General features: G+C 37.6%; 1 protein-coding gene across 4 annotated transcripts in view; it reads right to left on the bottom strand.

Moving 5' to 3' along the window:
- Window positions 1-246: 246 nt before the first annotated feature.
- Window positions 247-27,978, bottom strand: part of FLNC (filamin C) — an 82,915-nt gene continuing 55,183 nt past the window's right edge. Inside the window, exons 9-49 of one of the 4 annotated variants that reach the window (XM_089676946.1) lie at window positions 26,742-26,867; window positions 24,596-24,733; window positions 23,253-23,379; window positions 22,756-22,892; window positions 22,259-22,452; window positions 21,034-21,147; window positions 20,688-20,831; window positions 20,345-20,468; window positions 20,101-20,261; window positions 19,803-19,893; window positions 19,289-19,458; window positions 19,010-19,127; window positions 18,529-18,791; window positions 16,659-17,256; window positions 16,042-16,215; window positions 15,356-15,518; window positions 15,079-15,239; window positions 14,800-14,967; window positions 14,585-14,708; window positions 14,331-14,487; window positions 12,111-12,300; window positions 11,981-12,004; window positions 11,561-11,808; window positions 11,361-11,456; window positions 10,618-10,717; window positions 9,349-9,489; window positions 8,371-8,499; window positions 8,085-8,258; window positions 7,639-7,800; window positions 6,625-6,828; window positions 6,367-6,519; window positions 5,326-5,448; window positions 4,852-5,091; window positions 4,496-4,765; window positions 4,260-4,397; window positions 3,898-4,013; window positions 3,553-3,685; window positions 3,282-3,458; window positions 2,667-2,885; window positions 2,301-2,510; window positions 247-1,588 (exon numbers count right to left, since the gene is read on the bottom strand). In XM_089676946.1, coding sequence (XP_089533072.1) covers window positions 1,401-1,588; window positions 2,301-2,510; window positions 2,667-2,885; window positions 3,282-3,458; window positions 3,553-3,685; window positions 3,898-4,013; window positions 4,260-4,397; window positions 4,496-4,765; window positions 4,852-5,091; window positions 5,326-5,448; window positions 6,367-6,519; window positions 6,625-6,828; window positions 7,639-7,800; window positions 8,085-8,258; window positions 8,371-8,499; window positions 9,349-9,489; window positions 10,618-10,717; window positions 11,361-11,456; window positions 11,561-11,808; window positions 11,981-12,004; window positions 12,111-12,300; window positions 14,331-14,487; window positions 14,585-14,708; window positions 14,800-14,967; window positions 15,079-15,239; window positions 15,356-15,518; window positions 16,042-16,215; window positions 16,659-17,256; window positions 18,529-18,791; window positions 19,010-19,127; window positions 19,289-19,458; window positions 19,803-19,893; window positions 20,101-20,261; window positions 20,345-20,468; window positions 20,688-20,831; window positions 21,034-21,147; window positions 22,259-22,452; window positions 22,756-22,892; window positions 23,253-23,379; window positions 24,596-24,733; window positions 26,742-26,867 — 6,887 coding nt within the window. In that variant the 3' untranslated portion in view covers window positions 247-1,400. The remainder of the gene's footprint in view (window positions 1,589-2,300; window positions 2,511-2,666; window positions 2,886-3,281; window positions 3,459-3,552; window positions 3,686-3,897; window positions 4,014-4,259; window positions 4,398-4,495; window positions 4,766-4,851; window positions 5,092-5,325; window positions 5,449-6,366; window positions 6,520-6,624; window positions 6,829-7,638; window positions 7,801-8,084; window positions 8,259-8,370; window positions 8,500-9,348; window positions 9,490-10,617; window positions 10,718-11,360; window positions 11,457-11,560; window positions 11,809-11,980; window positions 12,005-12,110; window positions 12,301-14,330; window positions 14,488-14,584; window positions 14,709-14,799; window positions 14,968-15,078; window positions 15,240-15,355; window positions 15,519-16,041; window positions 16,216-16,658; window positions 17,257-18,528; window positions 18,792-19,009; window positions 19,128-19,288; window positions 19,459-19,802; window positions 19,894-20,100; window positions 20,262-20,344; window positions 20,469-20,687; window positions 20,832-21,033; window positions 21,148-22,258; window positions 22,453-22,755; window positions 22,893-23,252; window positions 23,380-24,595; window positions 24,734-26,741; window positions 26,868-27,978) is intronic. The other 3 variants (XM_089676948.1, XM_089676947.1, XM_089676949.1) reach the window with 3 other exon arrangements.

Raw genomic sequence — 27,978 nt, 5'->3', positions numbered from 1 at the left:
TCCCTCCAAAACACTGCAAAACTGTTGGCACTATCTACTGTATATAAATCCTGTATAATAATAATATTAAGAATCACTGACTATTCACTCCTGATTACTCAACAAGAGCAGCATAGATGTAAAATAGATTTTCTGCATGGTTTCTATAGACTCTTCAACAATGTAATTATGTGACAGATTTGTTCTAATAAAACCCAAATTAAAAATAAAACTCTACTCTTGAGAATAAATCACTGTACACATAACCACTTTAGCAATACATCTTTATTTTCTTTATACGCACCAGTTGGAACATTTGTAACAAACAAACTTTTTAATAATAAATTTGATGCATATAAAATATCTATAAAATGCAGTCACATGGTAAAGCACCATGTGATATTGGCTCCGCCCTTATAACAGTGCTATGACAACCAGTCATATTCTTTAGAGACTGGACAGGTCAGAGGTCAAAGAGTCGAAATGTGCAGAAGAAAAAGAGTTTCAAAACGTCATAACTTTCAACTTACTGTAAGCTGAAATAGTTTTAAAGATTCCATATTGACTTCAGTGGACTGAAAATTCAGTGATACGAGCAGCTTTAAACCTACAAAGCGTACCTTGGTCTTGAGTATATCAAGGGTACTTACCCACAACAAATGTGGACAAAAAATAAACATTTGAGGGTTTTCCAATTTCTTTGGAAGAAAGGAACGCAAGAGAAGCTTGTATTAGTGCATGTGTGATTCTGCAGTGGAACTCCCCAAATTTGAATATCTAATGTTGATATGTTGTTAGGCCCACCCCTAAATTAATCAAATTCCTTGGGGATTGGGGAGAAGTTGGGAAGTGAACTAAGGTTGGTTGGACATTTGTATTAAAAATTATTGCATGATTAGAAAAACGAAAATAGTGGTGAAGAACTGACCCATAACTGTAATGACAATATAACAGAAAGACCAATAAATGTACTGCAGAAAATACCAATACACACAGTAGTCACCACTGACCCTACAGCTTCTGTACACTGACCCTATGACCTCTGATACCTCTCACCCCTAAAATACCCCTCCCCTGAAATAAAAATACAAAACAAATAAAGCGCATATAAAACACAACAGGTAGCAACTTTAGAAAATAAAACACCAACCATAATATAAAGGAACATTATGTAAAAGGCAGAAAGGACATGGTGGCTGATGTGCACACTTGCATCCCTTCTCCCTACACCCAGCGTTTTTCGTGTCATCATTTTATGGGAAAGTCCTTAATTTGGACAGACAAAGGCACTTAGTGAATTTATGCTATAACAGTTTTTTTAAATCAGTGCATTTGCATAAAAAGGGTAAAGTCTGTCCTTCATTGGCGAATAATTAGGCTTTTTGAGAGGCCTTTAGGGTAATTGGCTGTAGTGCAGTCTCTCAAGGGACTGAAACTTGGAAAGGACTTCCTGGAACATTCTGGTCTCCCCACTTGACAATAAGGATGTAGTCTCCTTTGTCCTTTACTGTATAGGTCACATTGTACAATCGATTTCCCATGTGCTTCACATAAACTTCCTCACATGGTGTCTTTGGCCCATGGACACCAACCATCAGCATGTTGGTACCTGTGTGATATCAATAATAAACATTTTAGAAAAACATCAAACTGTGTGATAGTACCCAATACAATCAAACAAAAAGCAAATTGCCATCATATTCTCTGACCCTCCTTTCCTGCACATTTTGTCCACTGTTATACCCTCCTCTCTTCCCTCTGGCACATACTGCCCAATGTCATATCCTCAGCACTTCTCTCCTATATGTACTGTCTTCTGTCATACACATTCTGTATCTTGTCTTCGGCATTTATTACCCACTGTCATATCCTCTTCATGCCTCTCCTGTACATATAATCTGCTCTCATACATTCTGTACATCTCTTCTGTATATATAGCCTGCTGTCATACCCTATAAACAATTCTGAACATAAAGTTCACTGTCATAGAACCTAATACCCTTCCTTACCATTCCTTGCAAAATCATCCCCAACCGTGCCTATTTTGGGAAAGGAACACTTTTGGATCCATCCTTGTGGAACCCAGCTAAATTACAGACAATTTATTATTGGCAGGTATGGATTCTTTAGAAACTGTGCACATAATATTGAAAAGACTATCACATAGCATTTACTGTCAGAAAATAAAACTCTTCATTTCGTCCTTTACTGATTTGATAAAAGTTACTTTATACATTGAGAAAGAAGAAACATACATATACATCCAAATAATCTAAGTACAAATACAATTTTACACACCATTTTAAGGATTTCTCTCTTACCTGCTTTACTGCAGTCTACAGTAAAAGTGTTCTTCTGACCTACAAATGCCTTTGAAAGTCCAGGGCCCCGGGACACCACTTTGGAGGCATCAGATGCAAATTTAGGTACTGCCATACCATAACCTCCTACAGAAGCTGAAGATTTGGTGACTGTTTCCACCAGTACTGTAGATGTTTCATGGAGACTATGACCACCTGATAGCCGAGCACCTGTTGGGAAGGAAAGATGAAATGTCAGATGATAGATTGCAGACTTAAATAAGGCTACTCATCTTCTTTCAAAGAAATGTTCCATCTAAACCTGCAAGAACCAGTTTTATTTGAATTTTATTTCATCACATTGTACTTTGGATTTCTCTAACTCACCAGTCACCCTGGCCTTGAAAGGACTTCCCACTATATGTTGGGGTCCTCCATATTTGATGGTTATTAGGTAGTTTCCAGGTGCCATGGGAGTATATGAGACTTTATAGCCCTCAGAAGAATCTTGGCAATCCAACTTCACCTTGGAAGGCCCATCAATTGTCATTGACAAAGAGCCAGCCCCAGCGTTCAAGGTGCTGACTATAAATTCAGAGGGTCTCCCTGTGTAAGGTAGGGAAGACATGGTTAGGGCTCCTGTCTGTATGAGTAGCAAAGAACTTTTTATGGTGTCTCATTCACCACTTATGTTATAGCTGTCATTGAATGCATGGTGTTATGATGGGTAGCTTCAAAGGTTGTTAAAAAGGAAAAGTTAAAAGAGGGCTTTTTGTTAGCTACTAATCTACACATGAATGTTATAAGGCAGAATTGTCACAGAAATTAAGAAGCTTGCTTGTTAGAGCACAGCTACAAAAAGTGCATGTTACATCTTTAGCATGATTTACTATTCAGTAGAAAATTGAATGACTTTGTGTAAAAACTATGGATTTTTCATCCAAATCACTCACAAAAGATATTAACATGAGTTAGTTATATAAATGGACTCGTGGCTCTCACCTGTGACTCCACCTTCAAGGCCTGGTCCATATGCTGTAACAAGACCTGGATCACCAGCCTGACTCTGTTCTCCTACACGGATCTTGAAAGGACTGCCAGGTATATGGCGCCCATTAAATTTTACATCAATGGAGTGCACCCCATTTTCACGAGGAATGAAACGGATTGAGTATTTATCTAAGGCAGAATAGTAGAAACGTTGTGGTGATACAAGTGAAATTATTGAAATTTTTTTAAAGTTACTATTGTATTTTTGAGTCTCTTCACTTACCGCTATCCACTTCAGACACATAGCACTCCTCCACCACGCCAGATGGTGTGTGCACTTTGGCATCAATCACTCCACGAGCCCCATTCAACTGCACTGCAAATGAAGCTGGTTGGTTTACCTTTAGTCCTGTCTCCTGTGGGATAACACCGTTTATTGAAACTAAAGTAATATGTACAGAACAGTTCAAATATTTCATCATTTAAATAAAATACTCAAGGACAGTTTCTCTATCAAAGATACTATACTATCAAAGGCAATGAATAAAAATGTAAACTAAAACTATTCTTTTGAAAAATAAATATTGCACAGAGAATTACCAGATAGATTAACAGTTAAGCTCTTTACCTGTAGGCTGGTAACAGTCAATCTGCGAGCATCATCAGAACGTGAGGCCACTGGTACCACAAAGGGGCTGTCAGGGATGTGTTCATCATTAAATTTAATGGACACCTCATAGTCACCTGGGTAACCATATAAGGAATAATTGTCAATTATAGCATGTACCTTATGGAATTGCATTGTTAAATACAACTTAACAAAATGCAATACTTCTTACTGTTACTGTAATGCCAACTTTGCTTAAGGAACTAAGAAAAAATTACACATGAGATTTATGTGACAGTTGTCTCACAATGTAGTTAGTAAATGCTTTTAAAATCCCAGAACCTTAAAATGATTCAATTTACTGCTAAAATGAATGCACTCACCAGCTTCCTGCACAATGTAGGACACGCCACAAGATCCATCCTTGCGATCTTCAAAAGAGATCTCTGCTTTACTTGGACCTTCTACTGCAATGGACAGACCACCAGCACCAGCTTCTCGAGTCCATATGCTGAATTCAGCTGTGGGGATTAAAAGTGTTAATTCACCGGGAACATGCAAAATGTTTAAGAGCTTAATATATTATGTTTATGTCTGTGTTTAAATGATTACTTCTTACCTGGAACACCTGCAACTCCCCTTTCCAAACCAGTGCCTCCTGCCCTGACCTTGTGGGCACCACCTTCACCCATGGGTCCAACTGTAAACTGAAAAGGACTTCCTGGGACATGCTGGCCTCTATACTTGACACTAACGGTGTGAGCTCCCATCTCCTGTGGGACAAAGCGCACACTGTATGTGCTATCTTCCCCATCAATAATCTCTGCATCTGCTGTCTTTCCAGAGGGACTAGTCACTTGTGCTGTCATTTCCTGGACTCCTGGTTCACCTGGAAGAAAAATAAAATTTGATTAAGAAATCCTTCTTTCATACAATATAAAAGAAGAGTGTTGTAGTAGAGAATGCTTCTTTCACCTTCTTGGCGTGTAATGCTTCCAAAAGAGCCCAGACTCTCACGGCCCAGGAAGTCACCAAAGACATTGTGGAAAGGATCACCGCCAACCTGTGTTGACTCCTCCACACGTACTTCTCTCTTTGTTTCACCACCACGGGTCTTACTGATCTCTGTACGTTCAGTACGTGTATATGTGTGACTGCTGCGGGTGAATGTTCGAGTGAGGCGTTCTTGGGCTGAGACCATCTGGAACCAGTTGCCTTTAGAAAATAATATCAATCAACAAATAATCCATTTAGTGCAGACTATTATATATGAACTCACTTTATTCATTTGCTTTTAAGTATAAATTGCAATTTGAATTAGTATGCTGTTTCTAACAGTTTGTGTGCAACATCACATATGTGCTTTTTTCATATAGTCAAAGAGTTTTGACACAGCCAACTGGATCTGCCTTACTGGTAACTGGTTTCTTGGGTTCCATGTCTATATACCTGGAATCTTCAAATTGAGGTCACATGTGCTGCCAATGCTTGCAATGGATGGGGCCTGGCGTCTTCTTGTAATACTTTCCTTTATACGTCCTTCTCCGGTCACCTTTACCATAAATGGGCTTCCTGTAAATTACACAAGACTCCAGTGTAAGTGTATAGACTTTTTATATATATATATTGAAAAAAAATAAGAATTTAGGACTAGATTTCCCCATATAAATTGTTTTAATATACACAGTAGGGCCAGTTCACTGTATGAATTATTTGAGGTACCTTAGTTATTTTATTATATGCTAATTTTTCTTATCAAAATTATAAATCCACTTAAAAAATGTTGGCTAGGTGAGAGTTACTTGTTGTCATAACAACTGACATAGATTATCACTACAAGTCTTTATTTCTCATGAATGGAATTGCTATTTTTCTGTTCTCTGCAATAGACACCTTATGGAAACTCAAAATTATTATCAGCCAAAAAATATTTTAAGGTGTCATAATTTAGGATTCAAAATACTGCAAAAAAAATATAATGTAAAGTTCCTGCAGTAATTCAGCTGATCAGTTTGATAAAACCAATAATAAACTGAAAAGTAATTTTTGATAATAGGAATTAGGAAATAACACATGGTAGTAAAATATTACCTTAGTTACCCGACCAGTCTAAATATTTTTTAAAAGTAACTAATATGTTTTTTTCTGTTTGGATATTCCAGGTATGTGGTGGTTGGAAATCATTTTGTTTTTTGTGCTCTTAAAATTTTGCAGACAACATTAAAGTATTCTAGGGCTCAAGGCCATTTTGGTCCCTTCTTAAAAACGGCTTGCTTTTTCCACCTTTTTTTTTACCAATCGGAGCTTGGTTATAGTAAACGTATAAGGGACTTCAATGCTCCTAATTTTTCATAGCATGTGAAGCATTGTTGATGAGAAGATGTTATGTGGCCCCGGTACTCATTTAGGGCAAAGAGGGATTTAGCTTCAGTTTAAGTTACTGAGATGAATAAAATGATGTGACAAATGTATGTAGCACTGCACACTAACCTGGTACATGCTTCTCTGCAAACTTGATATTTATAATGTATGTGCCAGGCTCAGTTGGACAATAAGACACTTTACATGTTCCATCTTCCACGTCCTCACAGTTTATATCCACTTTGCTTGGACCTTCAATGGATAACCCTAAACCTCCGTATCCTAGGAACGAGAGTCAGATGCAGTCACCACAAACAGATGAGTAACAGAAATGAAGTAGTGAAAAAAATAATTTAAGTATTTATAAAAATATAAGTGTATATATACCTGCATTCCTGGTGTCCACTATGAACTCAGACACCTCAAAAGTGATACCCTCCAGCAATCCCTTTCCTGATACTTTCACTCTACTTGCATCTCCAATCTCAGATTGTCCAACCATTATCTTGAATGGACTATTAGTGACATGTTTTCCATTTTTCTTCACGCTCACCACATGTTCTCCAACTTCTTTTGGGGTGAAGGAGATTCCTGCAGTAGGAGAGACACAGCAGTTAAAGAGGATTACCCAATATATATAATGTACTATGATGAATTGTTGATGTTACTTAAACTATATCTCTGTGGTTTTCAAAAATAAGGCAAGGCACATGTGAGATTCCAATGGAACTAATGCAATTCCTTAAAGCGGAACTTTACTCATAACAATTGATAAAAAGTAATGTTCGTTAGCAAGGAACATATATTCCACATGAATAATTATGCTAACAAAATTAGTGTGCGTTGTAAATTTCCTCCAGCATTGTTCCTGTTTCTTCTTGCTGGAGGCTGCCATTTTGTTGAAGCCCCGAGCAGCAATTAAAGTAGAACTAAACCCTCCTATCCTTTTCAGCCAGGGAAGCTGCCATCTGTTTGATCTGCAACTGCCATGGTGCTGCACATATGATCAATTATAACACCAGTCATTTGATGGTTTGACAGTTTGGTTGAGAACACAAATGAATTTGACAGCATTCCTGGCATTCCGGGAATGTAACTGTTTTTTTTTTAACTGTTAAATCAATAGGTTTAGTTCCACTTTGATCTTCAGAATATCAGCAGATCGACCTCAGAAAGTCAACACAGTGCCTAAAAATGGAAATGAGCATGTGCAAAGAAGGATGAGACCGTGTATTACTGGCTTTTAAACAGTATAGGTACTTATATTTAATGTTTTACATAGCTATACCTGCAAAAGGAGCCAGCATGCAGTGATCTAGCAAAATTTATTTTCTAATTAAAGTTCCACTTTAAGTAACACAACTGAAATTTGGTTCTCAATTTCCCTCCATGTTCACCTACCAATGTGCCTGTTTGGCAGCCTCTTGAGCAAACAGGGCTCTTCAATACCAGATGGAGCTCTGATACTGGCAGTAAGCTGGCTCAGATCTGTCTCTGTGATTTTGAGGGACACATCTGTTGAAGTTCCCACGTTGAGTTGAGAAGTCCTCATGGAATCATCACCTGGTAAGGAAGAAAGGGACAGTGTGGTAACTGAAATATTTAGGAACTCCCCACTAATAACTTTGGGGGGGATTTACTAAAACTGGTACACTCAGAATCTGGCGCAGGTGTGCATGGTAGCCAATCAGCTTCTAACTTCAGCTTGTTCAATTAGGCTTTGACAATAAAACCTGGAAACTGACTGGTTTCTATACAGAGCTTTTTACCATGTGTCAAAAATTTTAAATGAAATATGTTATGCCTACAATTTTTTTTTTAATTCCCTAATATCTTTATTAGCTCACCAGTTATCTTAGCTGTGAAAGGACTGCCTGGAATATGCTTGTCATCAAAGCGTACAATTATGTTGTAGTCTCCAGGAGCTGTGGGCAAGTAAGACACTGTGCAGGTACCATCTTTGTTGTCTTTGCAGGTGATTTCAGCCTTTGAGGGACCCTCCACAGCCAGTGATAAGCCACCTCAAAAGAGTTTAAAGAATTTCAATTAATTTTTTATACTTCAAAGGTCACATCTTGATAACAAAAGGTCACTAAAGAAAAAACTAGCAGACACCAATATAAAAAAATATACCTTCTCCAGCATCCTTAGTGACAATAGTGAAAGTGGCTGGCTTGTTTACCATTCCATGACTAAGCCCTGGTCCATAGGCACTCACATGTCTGCTGTTAATGGCATCTACGTAAAACTGCAGTGGGCTGCCTGAAAATAGAATGACAGTTTATGTTTATAACATTACTATAATGCCTAGTTTGACAAAATGTTCCAAATATGGCATTTGTATCATCAACATGGTGGATTTGACTTGTGTTATACTTAAAAGTTGATTTACTAAGTGAGTTGGGAATCTTCATGCAAAAAATTGTGTGAAAATTCACTTTAATTATCTAATCACATGAAAAGCAAATTCATGTTTACTTATTTCTTCTGCACATAATTTGATAATTAAAGTGAACAGACATGTGCTTTTCAATTGAATGGATAATTTAATTAAATATTTACACAATTTATTGTGTAAACATCATCTACTCCTTTCTTTAATCGGCCCAGTAATATTTAATATATGTAGATGTGCATTATTTAGGAATCATACTGAAATACTTCATAAGTAATATCAAAACTAATAGTGAAATAAAATTAAAATAAACCTCAGCGGCGTCAGCGCTATTAATAAATAATAAAATAAGATAAGAAAGCAGCTCCCACCTCACTATGCACTCACCACAATGTGCTAAATAAACTTAAATCAAATAAATGGTGAAGAGCTTTCAATATGATAAAGTGACACTTTGTTATATTGAAAGCACATCACTATTATGTTTATTTGTTTAAGTGAAATGATATAGCTTTCAAATTTTCTCCCATGCCAAAGAGAGTGAGGACATATAGAGGCTATATCAATAATATTACAAAATACACAATGACATGACCAAAAATGAGAACCCTACCATTAAGGGCTAACAATCTAAAATAATCTACCAATGTAATGATAAAACATCTGTAACTCAGGGTCACACAGATACTCTACTGGTTATACATGAAATAAGTTACCTGGAATGTGATTTCCATCATACTTTATATCCATCTCATGTAATCCTTTCTCCACTGGAGCAAACTTAACAGTAACGGTTCCATCCTTGTTATCAGTAATATTGGGCCTAGCAGTCTTGCCAGAAGGCATACGGACTTCCCCTAAATTCAGAAGCAAAGGAAGACAAGCTATTAGTATAGTACAGCCTTTTTCAACCAGGGTACCCAGGCACCCTGGGGTGCCTTCATGTTTTTTCAGGGGTGTCTTGGCAAAATGTCTATAAATTGCCCAAAGAATTGTATACAAGTCAGCGGGTGGATCAAGCCTGCCTTTTAGTTACTCAAACACACAGGTTTTCATTGTGCACCATTACAACCTTCTAGCTACAGGTGACATAACAACCAATACTGTCATAAGAAGAACATCAGGCACCAGCACAGCATCCCTGTTTGCCCCTCCCCTGCCCCTCTCCATCAACACTGGGGTCACATTAGCTGAGTAAGAGAGAGAAACTGAGGGAAAAGAGAAACAATGGAATACTAGCCAGTACCAGTGTGCAACAGTGTATTTGCTTCGGAAGAATAAATCACCTCTAAAGTTGAGTTGTGCCAAAATATTAGTTTAGTTTTTTTACATTCTGTAATGGGTGCATCAAGATTGTGCAGAATTTTAAAGGGTGCCTCAAGGTTTTGGAGAATTTCAAAGGGTGCCTTGACTGAAAAAAGGTTGACAAATACTGGTATAGTAGAACAAATAACGCCTAAGAACAACTGATATGTGATGTGTGGAATGAACACTGGTGTATGCAAGTACCTTGAAAGTATCACGAAAAAAAAAAAAAAATTTTGTGCTAATTTAAATGTAATAGGAAATTTGGCTGCATTCAAATTGATTAAAATCACAAGTTCAACCATAATTTCATCATCTATGAACTACTTGTTAAAATTTAAAAAATGTAAATGGTGTTTCGTGCGTAATTTGTAAGAGTAATAAGATGTGGACTGTGTGGACTAAATTACTGCTGAATTCTGCAGAACAAACAGACCTGCAATTTTCAATGTGCAGGTTCAGTGTGGTCTAACTACACCTTATGTGAGTACATAATGCTGTATATGGTGTGTGGGTTTCAGAACATACGACTGCACGCACCATGGCACCAAAGCATAGATATAAAGAACCCATTGCTGAATGTAAGCAGTAGTATAAATTTGTTTTTCTGAGCAGTATAACAATTGAAAAAACAGTTGGTGTAAAATGGTCTAGAATGTGCTGTACTGCAAGGATCGTACCTGTAATTTCTCCTTTCTGCACAGTGAAAGGAATGACCAGGTTGAATGGCCTAAGCATGGTGTCCAAATTATCTACTGGAACAACTGGCTCCTCTGTAGCCTACAGAGATCAGAAAACCACAAGAATTTAGTCAAACAATTAAAACACAAACGTGAAGCAGTGCTAAAGTATAAAGGCATGAGTAAATGCAAAAGGATAGCAAAGATAACTCATTTTATAGCAAATAGTTAAATCTAGACAGAGGAAAACATATGCTGGAAAAAAAGACTGAGTAATAATAGTAAGCAGAGTTCTAATAATAAACATGAAAAGATTATTAAAAGAGCAATGTAAAATGGAGGAGTAAAGCTGTCTGTAAACTCAATGTTACATTAGGGAGTTACTTCCCTTCCTGTGTCCTAATCCCCCTAGATCATTGATATGGGACATCCAGTGCTAAACAGGTTGGTGATAAAATAAGCTCCCTGTACCATACAGGATTAACCTAAAAACAAAATACAGATGGTTCAGCCAACTGTGCTTTTCGTTTTTGGGTAATTTTGCATTGCTGTGAAAAATGTAACTTTTACAAGGACTACGTTTCTTTGATACCGAGGCTAAATGTATTAAACATAGGAATATTGGGTTTTAATAGAGGAAGAAGCAGTGAAATGAGCTGCATAGAGAAAATGAAATAAAGTGGAGATTTTAAAGTTTTAAAGTGACAGGGCAGTATAATTGCAGGGATATCTCTGTTTTATACCCAGTGAGTTGGATAGCCAGGAAGGTGTGCAGCATAGGGCTGTTGTAACTGCACAGTGTCACATGGTTCCTCTATGATGGGAATGGTATCACAAGCCTGGCAAAAGGGAGGGAAGACATTAAATACATGAAAAGGAAAGGTCTGATTACATGGGGAGTGCTGTATCACAGAATATTTCTTGCTTTGTATTGGAAACTTACCAGCACATGGAACGGACTGTTGGGAATCTGTTCCCCACCAAAGCGGATGGTGATGACATACTTCCCAGGTTCTGGTGCTGTGTAGTAAATATCAAAAGTGCCATCTTGGTTTTCCACTACATCCACGTCAAGCTCTGCTCCATCAGGTGTGGATACCTTGCAGGTCACTTTTCCCTTTCCTGCAGCTTTAGCATCTACTGTAATGACAGTTTCTTCCCCGATCTGAATGGTTGGTCCAAGACAAGCTCCTAATGGCCAAGAGAAGGGATGTCAGTTGCTAGTCTGAAACAACGGAACTGTTCATATGCAAAATTATCAAACCTTCAGACTGGTTTTAAGGAAACCAATAAATTGACTATGGCTATTGTTTAGACTGTAGATATTCTCAGAGTTAATAAATATGCTTTGTAAATGGCTCACCTGATCCATGCCCACCAATAGACACTGTGGAAACAAAAATGAATACAAGAATTTTATTAGACATTGCAAATGTAAAAATTAAACCCTCAGTTCACAAAGTTCTAAAAACAAAAGCTATACCGCCTCTCACCTGTCACTAAACACTTGCTGGCATCTCCAGTAGGTACTGCAAGAATACGGAAAGGAGAGTAGGGAATTTCATCTCCGCCATACTTAATTGTAATAGTGTATCTTCCTGCCATGTCTGGTACATAGGATACTGTGTAGGTACCATCACCATTTCCACGAATATTGGCTTTCTTTGGCTTTCCTTCTGGGTCCTAAAAGATAAAGTATGTGTCATGAAATGTCATGTCTATGGTCAAAACTGGACATATTTTCTGGATAATATTTGAATTATATACACAACTTGGTCTTTATTTATTTATTACAGGTACTTATATAGCGCCATCAATTTACGCAACGTTTTACATATATATATTGCACGTTCACATCAATCCCTAACCCTCAAGGGGTGTACAATCTAAGGTCCCTAACTCACATTCATACATACAAATAGTAGGGCCAATTTAGACAGGAACCAATTAACCTACCAGCATGTCTTTGGAGTGTGGGAGGAAACTGGAGTACCCAGAGGAAACCCACACGGGCACAGGGAGAACATGCAGACTCCAGGCAGGTGGTGCCGTGGCTGGGATTCGAACTAACGACCCTTGTACTGCCAGGCAGAAGTGCTAACCATTTAGCCACTGTGCTTCCCATTTATATCACTAATTCTTATTTATAAACCTTGCAATGCAGGGAAAATAGGACCACTGTTAATAGTAACCAGCAAATGTTATCTTTTTCTTATCTCTGTAAAAGTGAACCGAGTCTTGATTGGCAGCTCCATGCTTTATCGTATTCTTTAAAAAATGGCCAGTGATGTGGAAATCTAACAAGTGCATATGGTTTGCAAAAGCACTAATAAAATTAAATTGAATAGTACTAGCTTCAATTATCTAATAAATAAATCTTAACTTTCCCAACCCAAGTTACCAGAACTGTTACTGGCTTATTCAGCAAAGCAGTATGAATGGGAAGGGATGGAGCATGGAGTGTATGTGGAGTGTACTTACACATTGCAAGCACCAGCTTCCAGTTTATTAAATTAAAGCATATTGCTGATTGGCTGTTCCGAGTTATTGCATTTTGCTCATTGCTCTTTACCTTACTGAATAAAACAAATCAGTGTCTCTCTAACTTTTCCAGTCATGTCCTAAACATGGAAAGGTACGCTTTCTGTCAGTAGAATATCATATGACAGAGCTGTGTGACTCATTAATGCCTGTGTGAATATTTTACCCTTGCCAGATGGTGACAGTTTGCTGAGGATTAATGCTTATACTGAGTTCCAACTTCTCCATTACATTCCCACCTATTTAATTTAATTTGAGCTATCAGTATTTCTTTGATTTACTTGTATATATCAGATATGACATCACCAAAACCTCTCAAAATGCCTGCTTTTTTGAAGCGGTATTAAATTACAGTATTAATACCTCTCTTTGCCTATTGATGGAGACATTTATTTTGCATGGCTGCATCTAGAGTGACCTTTGCATTGAAATAGTAATATTTTACATATGCTGATGAATTTGTCTAAAATATATTACATTGTCTAATACAATAACAATTATTGCATATTATTTTTACATATATGTGTGTTTAAATAATACTTATACATAACTCGCTGAACAATAGGGTTGATTTTCTAAAGGAAAATAGGCTATTACCTTTGCAGGGGAATTCGCACTTTGAATGGGAATATTCCCTAGAGCTTGGGGAATGTGGAGAAGTATTATTTTGCAAAGAATACCTATTCGCGTGCAAGGAAAACGTAAAAAACAGCATTTTTGTTTACACATGATTGGATGATGGAAGTCAGAAGTCATTCTTTCTGGTCTAGGGAAAATTTCCTTGCAAGGTGCATCTTTACTCACAAAGTGAACAGTTTATTTGCCTTTAGTAAACTAACTCCAATGTCTCCATTCTACCACTAGATGGTGATTTTCTTTCAGTTCTCAGCAAACCCTAAATATGAATGAGCTCATTCTAACGGGATGTACAAATCTTTCAGCTGCTCGAGAAGCATACTAGGGGTCACTTGTTTTTATAAATATACCATAAGGACAAGGCTAGAGTTTCTAGATAAGCAATGTTTTAAGCTATTATTGGCAAAGTATACATAGTTATTAATCTGAAAGCATACATTTCTTTATAGAGTTAGTAAGTGAAACTTCCCTTTTGGTGAAGTAATCATGTTGTTCATTTAGGAAGTGCTGTAAACAAGGACGTAAGATGTTCTTACCAGAATCTGAACAGTAAGCAGCCCCTCACCAGCATCCCGGGCATCAATGGTAAATTCCACAGGCAAGCTGGCTGGTATACCAGCTGAGTTGAGACCTGGGCCGCTAGCACGTACTTTGCTTGCATCATGGGTTGGCAACACTTTGATCTTAAAGGGGCTAATAATTAAAAAGGATTTAGTTGTAGCTGTTGCACTTAATTTTTTTTACAGTATTACAAAGCACAGGCTATGTTCAAGAATTGTGACAATCTTACCTCCTTGGTACTTCCTGGTCTGCATATTTAACGGATACAGTGTATGGTCCATCTGAAGCTGGGGTGTAGTTTACTGTGTGAGTTCCATCACCATTATCTCTTACATCAACTGGCTCTGCAAGACCTACAACAAGAGAGATCAGCTAATATTTTGTTTCTGTAAAAATCTTCTTTTATTACTTTTGCAGTATGTTTCATGTTTTTTTCTTCTTTACCTGATGGTCCTTGTACCAACACTTCCAATGGTGCAAGTCCAGCCTTGCTACAGTCTACAGTGAAGGTCTGTGGGACATGTGCTCTCACACCAGCCCCCAAACCGGGACCTGAACACTTCACTTTGCTAGGATCCACAACTTCCTTCACTGGCACACGGAAAGGGCTTCCTGCAAGGGTGAAAAGACTAACAATTACTCAAATCCTTATTGTATTGTCTCTGTGCTAATATGAATAATAAGCTACGTATACATGAAATTCAAGCAAGAAAATGATAGTACCTGGGATTGGTCGCCCACCAAATGTAATGTTGACATCATACTCTCCTGGTGTGAAAGGGATGTACTCTACACTACAGCTGCCATCCTTATTGTCCTTACATGACATTTTTGCTTCAGATGGACCTTCAATTGCAAGTCCAAGACCTCCAGTGCCTGCACCCCTAAAATTCAAGAAAAGTAAATTTAACATGGAAGTCTACAGAAAATTGTCAAAATGAAGTGAAAATATCAGGCAACTATCTATTACACAGTGTAAATGATAATCATAAACTCTCACCTGGTCTCAACTGTGAAACGATTGGACTTGTTAAGCAGTCCACCTTCTAGCCCTGGGCCATATGCTCGCACGCGGGATGGATCGCAGCCCTCTGTTACACCAACGCGGAATGGGCATTTAGGTACAGGAACATCATCATACAGAACCTCTACCAAATGAATCCCTTTCATAGGAAAATAAAACTGTTTAAGAATATGCCCACTCAGGAAAACTGTACTTTAATGAAAAACACATTGTTGCACATCTACCACACTGATAGTTTCAGCATATGCATGAACGTCCTAAGCATTCGCTAGGAAAGGCCAGAGATATGAAAGTGTAGTAAATAATTTTCAGTAACATAATCAGACATTTGGCTTGATCCCAGTTTACCTCTAATATGCTGAAGGATTTTTGTTTACCATACATTTATTACCAACAGTTAATAAACTGCACAAATTTGGCATTTATCAGAGTTAACTATTGTTTAATGTAAACAACCAAAACATGCTAAACGTAATTTGTAATTAAGGAATATTACTTATTTTCCACTGAAGTATACATAACACATGAAATTCAAAGTTAAATTAAACTTTATTTGCAATGGAATGATCTTAGTGCTTTGTTTGCAACTGGCTAAGAGTTGGGCTGAGGGTGATATTTCATATAGCATTACAAAGCTAGTGATACATTTGCTTGGATCTTACCATCCTCATATGCTGTATACTGCACATGATAGGTTCCATCTCCATTGTCAGATATAAAGCTTTCTGTGACAGCATTTGAAGGACTAATGATACGGGTGGTGACATGACTGCCACCTGTTTTGGTTAGAGACCGCGCATCAACAGTAAATTCTGTGTTGACTTCACGCAGAACACCTGAACAGGGGAAGGGATTCATGTTAATATTATACCATATACATGTCTTGTATTAATTTAAAACTACTGTTCACATTACTATATGTATAAAACACATTTCATCAGATTTTGCTAAGCTTGAAAAGAATAAATACCTAAAGTGGATTATTAGTACTTAAATAGCAGTCAAATCATCCCTGATTATTCTATTAACTTTAATATATAAAAATGTGGAACATATATATTTACTATAGTTTACAGTCTTTAACTGTGTGTTGATACAGGTTGGAATGTAAAAGTTGTGCTAGGACACAGTTCTTTCTAACAAATTCTTGGCAAACCCAAAAGTGCTATGTTCTTTTGAAAGATGTAGCTCACAATAAATACAGCAAACACGAATGTTTAGGGAAGATCAGTATGTTCACATCACTTTGCAAATATATATTTTACTGATAATCACTTACCTCTGGGCTCTACTCCTGGACCAAACACCTTTACTCCACTGGTGTCCACTGCTGGTTCAACGTTTACACGGACAGGGAATTTAGGTACTGCGTGTCCTCCATATTTAATGGTGATTGTGTAAGCCCCAGGGCATGATGGGATGTAGGTGATGCTATAGGTGCCATCGCTGTTATTTTGGATCAGCACTTCAGCTTTTGCACCGGAATCTGAAAGAATCTCAATGGTGAGCTCAGCTTCACCAGCTTTTGAGCAGTCCACTGTGAAGGTGGCCACTTCTCCTGCTTTCCCTTTTTCTAAACCAGGTCCACTGGCTGTCACTTTGCTGGGATCAAACACAGGTCGAATGTCAGCCTTGAAAGGGGAACCAGGAATGTGGGCTTCTGCAAACAAGATATTGATGGAATATTCCCCTGGTTCTGTGGGGAGGTAGGATACTGAACAGGAACCATCTCCATTGTCTTGGCACTCAATCTTGGCCTCACATGGTCCTTCAACAGTAAGACCAAGACCTCCTGTACCAGCTCCTTTGGTGTCAATTGCAAATGGTGCTGGCTTGCCCACAAACCCACCTTTAAGGCCTGGTCCATAGGCACGAACCTATGAAAAACATAAAATATATTTAAATAAAATAATTAACCTTCAAAATGTTAATAAAAGCACTACATTTAGAGGTGCTATGCACCATTCTCACTAGTATGACCTTTGTGGAATTTACAATCCCCTTTTTAATTTAGCGCAGCTATTTTTGTAAATATTTAAAGTATTCTATAAATCTTCTGTAACTAATACAGACATTTCTTAAATGTCCATAATGTGAGCATAAATCAAATGAATAAGTAAACATGTACACTATATCTTCCAAAATTCAAACCTACAAGCATCATTAATAAAGCAGCCACATCTGGATATTAATAGTTTGACTAAAAGGGATATGTTGCTGATATCTTTACCACCTCCCCACTCTTTTCACTTAAGGCCGTGAAACTCCCCAGACATACGAGAATACTTATGGTAAGTTAATAAAACAGACATATCTATTCCCACTTCAAACCATGTGTATTTATTTTCCATAAAAGTCAGCATTGCATCATGTGCTTCATATTTCTTACAGACTTCACCTCTTTTTGTAGAGAAAATAACTTTACTAAGGTCAATTTATGATTTCTCATTCCACTTTTAAATGGGAAGGGATCTCTGTGAACATCATATTGTAATAAATCTCTTTGCTGCTGTGAACTTTACCCATAGATCAATGAGGTCACCTATGTATTAGTGGGACCGGACAGCTCTCTCCTGTCCCGCAGCACCTGACACTTGGCAGTTGTCCTATTTCTGCTGTGTTGCTCATTCTGACTGTTCTGCCAAAATGCATCATATATATAGGAAAAGCAGTAAATGAGATATGTTGAGATGTACATCCTTCATTGTTTAATGTATTTTTTTTTCTCCCTGGCCTGTTTGCAACTCTAAGCTATAGGCTTATGTAAACAGAGATATATATATATCCTCCTCCCCACCGACTGCTCTGGCCTGACATTAACCCCTCATCCTGCTCAAACAACAATGAGAAACACATGGATGAAAATCACTGGTGTGCCAGGTCTAAAGAAGACATAGAACAGGGGTAGAAGAATATAGACAGAATCTGAATGATTTTCTTAGGTAATGCAAAGATGTAAAGGAGAAACATAGCAGATATATAGTGAAAAAGAGCAGAACTGGAACAAACTAAGATTGATGGAAATAGAAAATGCTTTGATTACAATGTGAAAAACTAAGCATAAAAGGTTTTCACACGGAAGAATGAAAGCAATAGCAGATACTAAAAAAAAAAAAGCTAAAGAGTGAAGAATTCCAGTCTTTCCTTACCTTGGAAGGATCGGGAGGCATGACAGCCTCTACGGTGAATGGGCTTCCTGGTACAGGATGGCCATCATAGCTAATGTCCACCTTGTATGGACCCTCCTCAGGAGGCATGTATTTTACGGTGTGAATCTCACTAGTGACACCAGTCTCCACCTTGCAAGGAATTGGACGCCGTGATGGAGATGTAATCTTCACATCAACCTTTCCTTGACCTCCTGCTCCACTGGTATTAATGGTGAACTCTTGGTCCTTCCCAACATCCACCTCTGCATAAACAAATATATTTAATGTTCAGAAAAGAGGTAGAAAAAGAACATTAAAGTCTAACATCCACGTCTGCATAAGCAAAGATATTTTATGTTCAGGACAAAGGTAGACAAAGGACGTTAAAACCTGACACAATCACAAAGCTTTTACAGCTAAAATATTAGCTATTGCCCACAGATTTAACAAGATATGAACTGTAAAATATGTGGCCACTTACTGTTGTTGAGCCCCTGCACTTTGACTTTGCCCAGGTCCAGAGGAGGTGCCACAGTAACAATAAATGGACTCTTAGGGATGGGATCTCCGCCATAGGTGACTGATACGGTTATATTACCCTGTTAGACAGAACAGAACTTAAATGTGCTATCCAGAGTTTAGGGCTATAATGTGCAACAGAAATTGTAAAATAAGCATACTGTTGACTTAAACAACACATAACAGGTAATGCAGGGAACCTTAGAACTGTAAGAATTTAAATTATATATGATAAACATACCTGTTGCACAGCTGTATACTTCACAGTGTATGAATAGTCATGGTTATCAATTATTTCAAAGTCTTGCACAACTTCACCCTTCATGGTCCCACTGAACTGAACATCCAGCTTAGCTTTTCCAGCTCCTTTAGTGTATACAGTGAAGTGTGTTGGCTTTCCAACCTCTACACCTGTATCAAATGAAGATAACAGTTATTAGAAGACACTACTTCTTTTACACTTGATAGCAGTATACCTCAAAAATGTCTTAAAGATGTAATGCCTGAGCTATCTTCATAAATAATTACTTTATTTTTCAAAACATAGAAGTTTGAATTGATCCTTTTTAAGTTTTAAACTTTCTTAATATGTGAAACATAAAGAACTCATTAATGACCTAACAATTAATCAAAACAAGCCAGAAAAAATGTAAAAAAAATACAAGTTTATAAATTACAGTTTGCTAGGCATACATTTACACCTGATTTTCGGACACTCTTTTCAGCTAATTCCTTGGGAATCATAGCAGTCTCACCTGTGCGATTAAGTCCTGGGCCTTCTGCTCGTACTTTGCTGGCGTCATGAGATGGATCTACCTTCACCCGGAAGGGGCTGATTGGTATTTCCTAATAAAAAGAAAGGAAAAAGGTATTTGTAAGCAATTAAATAAACCTGCAACATAATTTCATTAGCAGTAGAACATGTATCTTTATACATCCTACGTGTCCATATGGGAAAGTTCTGAAAATACAAAGTGCCTGTTGCAGTACATCTAGTAAATAAACCAGCAATATTTACATTTTTAGTCCAGTAATGTGCAGTTTTTTTCTTACCTGGTCAGCGAATAATACCATTATGGTATATCTCCCAGCTCCAGGGGGTGTGTATTTCACAGTGAAAGTGTCATTATCATTTTTGATGATGTCAAAGTCAATATCTGCTTCAGCTGGTCCCACCACACCAGGTGCACACTTAATTCCAATGCTGACATCACCTGTGAAAAAAAAATAGATTAAGCAGCCTGAATAATGTCATCACTGATTTCAAGAAATAACATTTTCAAGAAGTCAGTTTTACCTTGTCCTGCTTCACTGCAATCCACAGTGAAGTATGTTGGCTCATTAGCTTTTAGGCCTGTCTTTTCTACTCCAGGTCCATAAACTTTAACTTTGTTAGGGTGACTACCCTCACCCACTGACACCTAAAAATCATTAATAAGCAATTCAAGTAAATCCTGTATAATAATAATAATCTATACATTTCTTTAGAACATATATGCTCATATAATATATTATGCACCAAAATACAAAGAGAGCATTACACAGACATTTATGCCACCATTTGGTAGTCAGTCAATACTGTTTCTGTAGAAAATATCTGCAGCACCACTAGCATTCTATTTGTTGCAAATGTAACTTACCCGGTAAGGGCTATTGGGGATATTAACACCTCCCCATGAGATGATTATAGTGTGTTTGATTGCTTTCAATGGTACATAAACACACACATAAGTATTATCTCCATTGTCCTTAATCTTGATGTCAATTGGTGTTCCCTCTGCGTCCTGAAAGAAAACAAAGTACAATTACAGTGTATTAATATAAAACGTGTCAGTGCTGAAGCATTATACAGGTTTCATATACCTTCATGTTAAAAGATATTATGAACACCCAAACTCAAAATCAACCCAATAATGACAAAAGGGAACAATGAGAACTCACAACTTGGTACCATAGAGCTAAAAATCTATCCAATAATTCATGTACCTGTGCATAGATCTTCAGCTCAGCTACACCAGCAGCACGGGCATCAATAGTAAATTCAGCAGGGTGTTCTACTATGCAGCCAGTGGGTTCCAGACCTGGACCATATGCCTTAACCTGGAAAATTATGCAAAAGAGTCAACATAAGCACCATCATCAAGACAGGGTTATTCAATTTCAGTTATTTTGTATGTAGTTGAACTACCTTCTCTATTTATGTATCTATTTTGTTTGAAAGGTTTTAATTGGTCTTATACTTCACAATTACTTTCATACAGACTATGTATTCAATAATTTAGAGTCTTCAATAATCCAGTGTAGCGCTATCTCTCTATCTAATATGATCCCTCTCTTCTAGGCCCATAGTGACCGGTCACAAGTCTTGAACAAGAGAGGTTCTTTTGATGCTAGTAATAGTTTCCTAGTCATATAAATTATGTTTGGAAAGGAAGGCTGGGGGGGGGGGGATTAGAAGATGAGCCTGCAAAGGTCAGATCCCAGTTAGACAAATGCTTATCCCTCACCCTCCCTCTTTAACTCGTAAAATAACAGGTGGTAGACATGGGAGGAAAAGGAGGGGGGGAGGTTGACTGAGAGAGCTGAAAAAAGCATTTACATGACCCTCTTTAAAAAATGTCTCTTATATTTGTAGGTAGCTTAAATGTGCACCTTCATTGGGTTCTGCCCAAAAGAACCCTGTAGGTGGCTCTTTGAAGTTTCAAGTGATCAAAAGATAGCTATCTTCATTGATAGTAAAAGTTTAAATGCTCACATTGCTCTATATCACATGTGTATTGATCCCAGAAGTATTTTAATGTCATTTATCCTGATTTAGCTGTGCTCTGAGGCTCTTATGCTAAATTCATTAATCTCTCAGGAGCATGAGCTTTATTAGTTCTCTTGAAATTAATTGTATTGCAACTCTGCTGTCTCCCTTTACGTTGTAAAAAGCTGTGCAAACTGTTGACTCTAAATAAATCCCGTATAAAAATAATAATTAAATTATTGAATGCACTGTATAACAGAAAAGTTAAAATCCACATCAGATTTTAGTATGTTATATCCCAAAGGCCTGCCTGTACCATTAGGACGTTTCAAACTTTATCCAACCTGTTAATTTTTCTGTTGACTAAAGTTCTTCTTAGGGTCACTGTTATAATGGCCCCACACGATCCTTCATAACGGAATAAACTGTAAACCTCTACATTAAACACTTTTTGCTTTTTACCTTTTCTGGAAAGCCTTTGTTGCTGGCTGGTAGAATATGAGCAATGAAAGGGCTGTCCTTGATGTCCTCATCATCACAGATTACATGCACAGCATACTCGCCAGGCTCAGTGGGCCAGTAGCGCACATCACATGAGCCATCTCCCTTGTCATCACACTCAATCTTTGCCTGTGAGGGGCCCTCAATGGAGAAACCTAGAGATAACATTGAAGACAGTGTTTGCAACAACGGTATTCCAGAGAAAAATGAAAACACAGGTTTCAAAAGATTTGTACCTATGGGGAAACTTTACTGAAAACTGGTGCACTCAGAATCTGGTGCATTTTTGCATGGTAGCCAATCAGCTTCTAACTTCAGCTTGTCCAGTTAAGCTTTGACAATAAAACCTGGAAGCTGATTGTTTTTTATGCAGAGCTACATGAGATATTGCACTCTCCAGTTTTAGTAAAGAACCTCCTTAGAGTCTTTATATTAGTATTGTGTATGGGATCTCTTACCAAGTGTTCCAACCTCTGTGCCTATGGCTTCCACCACAAAATCAGCAGATTTGCCCACCATGCCAGTCTCGAGGCCAGGGCCCCATGCTCTAACTTTCTGTACTCCTACCTCAGGGCTAACAAGAACTTCAAATGGGCTGTATATAAACAAAAACAGCAATAATTTATTAACAGACAAAGAAAAAGAAATTGTGGATATAACTGCTGTCATTGTTATCGAGTGTGTTTATGTCAAGTGAAACAAAAGTAGATCCCGGGTCTATACAATATATAATTAAATGTATATCAAAGTATTAAAATGTATAGAGGTATAGATTTGAAAATATGAGTAGAGTTTATCAAATTTTGATTTTTTTGATCACTGGTAGTAGGTTACACACATTTTTTAAAATATTTTTTGACTTGATCTATAATAATAATAATAATAATTCTAAATTCTTGAGCTTTGTCTTAAGGATGGTAGATAAGTAGAGCAATTATTCAGTTTTCGTGCTCACCTTCTAGGAATGGCGTATCCACCCCAAGTGATGGTCACAACATATTTTCCTGCCATTATTGGGTAATAGTCACACTCATACACTCCATCGCCAACATCTCGGATTTTCACTGGCTCCTCTGTGCCCTCTGGTGGTCAGAAAATAGTTTGTAGATTGTCATGCACTTTGTTTTATTATGTAGCTGTTTTACCTTCTGTGAGAAATTGTTAATTCCTTTGAAATTTTGTCCAAATTTTAAATTGCCTAGTCACAGTGTAAAGGTGTGCAATGGATTTTAGCCTTTTTTGATACTAGAAATTTACAGTGTGTATTGATTTTTTGAATGATATGCACTCTTTAAAGCTGATTTTTTTTTTCCCCATTTTTCCTTTTAACTTAAATTACTGCTAGATCTTGACTACTTGACTTGACTATTCCAGCACAACACAGCACTGGAAAAGATATTATGGTAAAGGAGAGTGAATACTTAGTGGAAGACTGCTGTAAACCAAGATACAGCAACATCTCTGAGAGTCATTACTAAATTAGTCAACATCAGGGGTGGACTGACCATTTGGAAACTCGGGCACTGCCCGAGGGCCCGGGGTCAGTAGGGGGCCCCATGAAATGCCCCTGGTACCTTTTTCATAGGCTTTTTTGAGTTTGGGCAAGGACACAGGGGCCCCATGATCCCCTGCTGCCCGGGGGCCCCATGAGTTGTCAGTCCGCCCCTGGTCAACATGCCTCCTGATGTATTAGCTAATTATGGAAAGCTTATCCTGTTGTTAGCAAAGGTTCATTTGCTATGATGCTAGTTTCGGTATAGGCAAATAGCAGAGAAAACTGCCTTTTACCATTTTACCTGTACCCACATTCTTAGTTGCCTATTAAGTCCTACCTACAGGCCAATCTAAAAACAAAAAATAGCCTTCCCCCTAGCAGATGAACAATATAATGCTCATTTTGTATTAGGGACTATTTATTATCTTTCCCCACACCAATTTGGGTTGTGGTGACCTTTCCACCAAACCGCTCTCTCTTGTTGCCACGCCTCTTATAGACAACATCCCAATACAAGAACAGTGGGCACTGCTTGTCCTCCATTGTATGTGATGATGAGAAAAGTATTGAAGACTGGCTCTTGTGGTAAGTAATATTCTCTATCAAATCATATTCTAAAAAAAATGGGCAATGATATGCTGGAAGGGTTGACTATATTTAATTTTTTTAGCCAACATGGAGTTATACTTTAAGACCCAATTAACACTTTGCAATAAATTTTCGGTGGTAGTCATTAATACTAACTCTAGTTTTATAGAACCTTTAAACTGATGGAAAGTAGTACAGATTTAATGACAACTTACTGGGCCCTTTAACAGTGACTTTCAGCTCTCCGCTTCCTGCACCCTTGGTGAACACTTTGAAGTCAGCCACTTCCTTAACACGTACTCCTTTAGGCTGCAGTCCTCGGCCAGAAGCTCTGCAGGCATTGGGATTACAAGCTGAAAAAGATATAACATGTTGTAATCATAAGTAAATCTAGTGAGAAAAGAAACAGATACAGACTAAGCCAAAAATAACATAATGCACCCACTGCTAGAACACAAGACCGCAGGTAAAAAAACTGCATCTGATTTCCATCAAACCCATCACGTACCATCCAAATGGTAGTCACATCATAGGTATTTGCTTCAGTTTTACCCAGGACAAAAAGCTACATGCATGAACAAACAGGCATACAAATTGTGCACACACCTCTCCTTGTATGTCCTAAGGATGGATTCACCAGATGCATTTGTAGGAAAATCCTAAAGTTTATTTCTTTTTCTTCAATTTCAAATGCACTTCAAAGACATGGGCTTATTATGCTGTTGAACAATTTATGTGATAATTGTTCAAAAGTGTGAGCAAACTCAATATTTAGTACGCATTATTAAATGAAAAGATTTAGAAGAATAATTGCATTGGAGGACAGCCACAGTAGAGGGCTTCAGTGGAAAGGTATGATTATGTCCCTCCTTCACAGTCATATGTGGTGTAGGGGCTCCTTTTTTCTCTAGACCTGTTAGTATCGCTAAGCTACCTGCACTGCCTATACAACTTCTCATACACTGTTAATGGGATTGCCATGTCTTGAATTCTTTGGTACTCAGGAAAATGCTGTTATGTAGTCATGATACCTGCACTGACCTCAGGAAAATTACCTTCTAAATTCCATTTACTAGAGCTGAGGGGTGACCTGCAGGGGAGGGGTGCTGGGAGCAAATTTCTGCAATATAGCCAAATGTATCTACATATGGAATGTTAATATAATAGCACCTAATGCTTCTAGAAAGGTGAAAGATTTTGTATGTAGATTTACCATGCCTATGATGAAATACCATTTACAAAATGATCCAGTGCTTCTATCCTTATTAAATTCTTAAGCAGCATTCCACACAGTGTTGCAGTATTTGTTTATCATGCATACAAGTCCGCTATTCTGAAAAGAATGCAGCAACTAATTACTGTTATGCCTTCCAAGAGTTCAAGATTTTAGAAGAGAGAACCCATGCTTGAGCATCATTTACTAATGGTAAAAACTCTAAGCAGTGCATTTAAAGGGAGTTCATATTTCCCCTCAATAAACAGCTGTTTTGACTATACTGGGGAAGATTAAGGGTTTTTTGAAGATCGTACTATTGATGTTGTGCCAAGACCAAGCCTGCTCAGTTTTTAGTCACTAGTCTCTACTTGATTTCCCAAATATTCCTACAGAAACAATGCAGTGGCAGATGACATGGTATAATTATAATCCATCAGAGACCTCTCCTTGGCCTCTAGATAAGCAACTCTAGCAGAGGATCAAACCTGTTCCAGTCAATGGAAAATAGGGCAAAGCATTTTAACAAATATTCCTTTTATATAAAATAATTGTGTAAGTAAAACTCAATATATGTAACTCTTTACTAATTGGAAAATATTCAAAAGTAGGATATCGTAACACATGGTTATGTATTTAACAGGCAAGGTCTAGGCATAGGAAAAATGTCAGTAGTTCCACAAGGAAAGTGCTAAGAAAAAAACAAAAAAAGATTTGTAGTATAGGAGAATTGCCACAGGAGAGAGAACTAAATAATGATTGTTGAAAATGAGAAGAAAATTAAATAATCATTATTCATAACGGGGGCACTAAACACAAACACTTTCTTCTCAAAGTAAGTAACCATGGATTTGCAATGGTACATGCAAAAAGGGAACATTGATAATATCAATCTTATATGCTCAACGGGTTCTACAAATTACTGATTCAAAAAAGTAATGAAGTCTAAAACAACATATGCAAGGCATTGTCAGAGGACAGGCCATGCTTAGAGCGTGCAGGATTATACATGTGAAACACTCATGTATAACTACAAAGCCTGTTCTAAGATATACGGCCATGCACAGGATGAGTCTACTCTACATGGGCAAGCCATTCTGAGGTTGTGTTCTCTCACACTTGTCAGGCCATGCTCAGGCCATACTAACTTGATTTGCGTGGCTTAGGTTTGGGTGGAGGTGGGGGAGCCACTTTCTTGGCTTTTTCAGGAGGTGGGGTAGCAATGGCCTGAGGGGTGACCTGCAGGGGAGGGGTGCTGGGAGCCAAGGCAACAGCTATGGGGAAGGCAAAAAACATGGGGAGAGAAATTCAGCAAAGACATTATACATGTAGACAATCATACAAAGTGGCAACTGACAAGCACAAGATGACATACACATGTACACAGTGACAGACAATGAATTTTACACCTCTTCATTTTTATACATGCAGTAAACCATGCAGAAGAAAAATACATTTTTAGAGCTAAGGATCCTGCAAATTGTGCAAAAATATATAATCTGTGAATATGCTTTAACATAATTGGATAAGAGTGTCAGGATTGTCTATATTTAACACTCATATATTGGACTTTTACCCAGAGTGACTGATTACTATGGGCAATGCTGACACTACTCTGTCTTTATTCTTCCAAACAAAAAATGGGAATATGCCATAACTAGCCACTAAAATTCAATTTATGAAGCTTTAGTGATACTATCCTTAATTCTACCTACAAAATATCTTTAGATCTGCTTTTTAGAAAAATTACACAACTATCTTATATGCACTGAATTACCAGTATAACACAAAGTTCCCTTGGTCCTGGCCTTACAGTTCTCTTTTACTGTTTGAACTAGAAGAGGTGTGAGTGCTGACCGTGCCTTTGTGCTTATGAACCATGTAGACAGAAATTATAAAGCATTTTTTGTTCCATTAAGACATATCTTAAGGAATGTAGAACCAGTATAGTTTTGATTTATTTTCCTTATGACCATGGATTTCCACCAAAGGTTACCTAATATTAGGTCATCCTTACAAATTCTTTCTTAAACAAGCATAATACCAATATGCAGGAGTGTGTTACTACACATGATGATATGATCCCAGATTCCTAGTCCCTTCTGAATTTATCATTTAGCTTCAGTAACTGGAATTTAGAAGCCTTCAAAAATTAATGTTCAGTGTGTGTATGTGTTTGTATGTGTTTTAGTTTTTAATCTTCATCTACTAACACAGTTGCGCCTGTAATATCTAATGCAAAAAGGTTGACTTTAATTTGCTGTTGTTCACAGATTCCACTACATTAAAATCATTCTGTGTTTATAGTCTTTATTCAAGCATAATGATTAATATTCAACTTAATTACCACGCATGTTATTGGTGGATGTACAAATAGCTTTATGG

The sequence above is a fragment of the Staurois parvus genome, unplaced genomic scaffold (genome assembly GCF_062004578.1).
Source record: "Staurois parvus isolate SC_StPar_1 unplaced genomic scaffold, SC_StPar_1.0 ptg000175l, whole genome shotgun sequence".
Lineage (NCBI taxonomy): Eukaryota > Metazoa > Chordata > Amphibia > Anura > Ranidae > Staurois > Staurois parvus.
The sequence above is the reverse complement of the archived record's forward strand: the minus strand, read 5'-3'. Positions and strand labels throughout refer to the sequence as shown.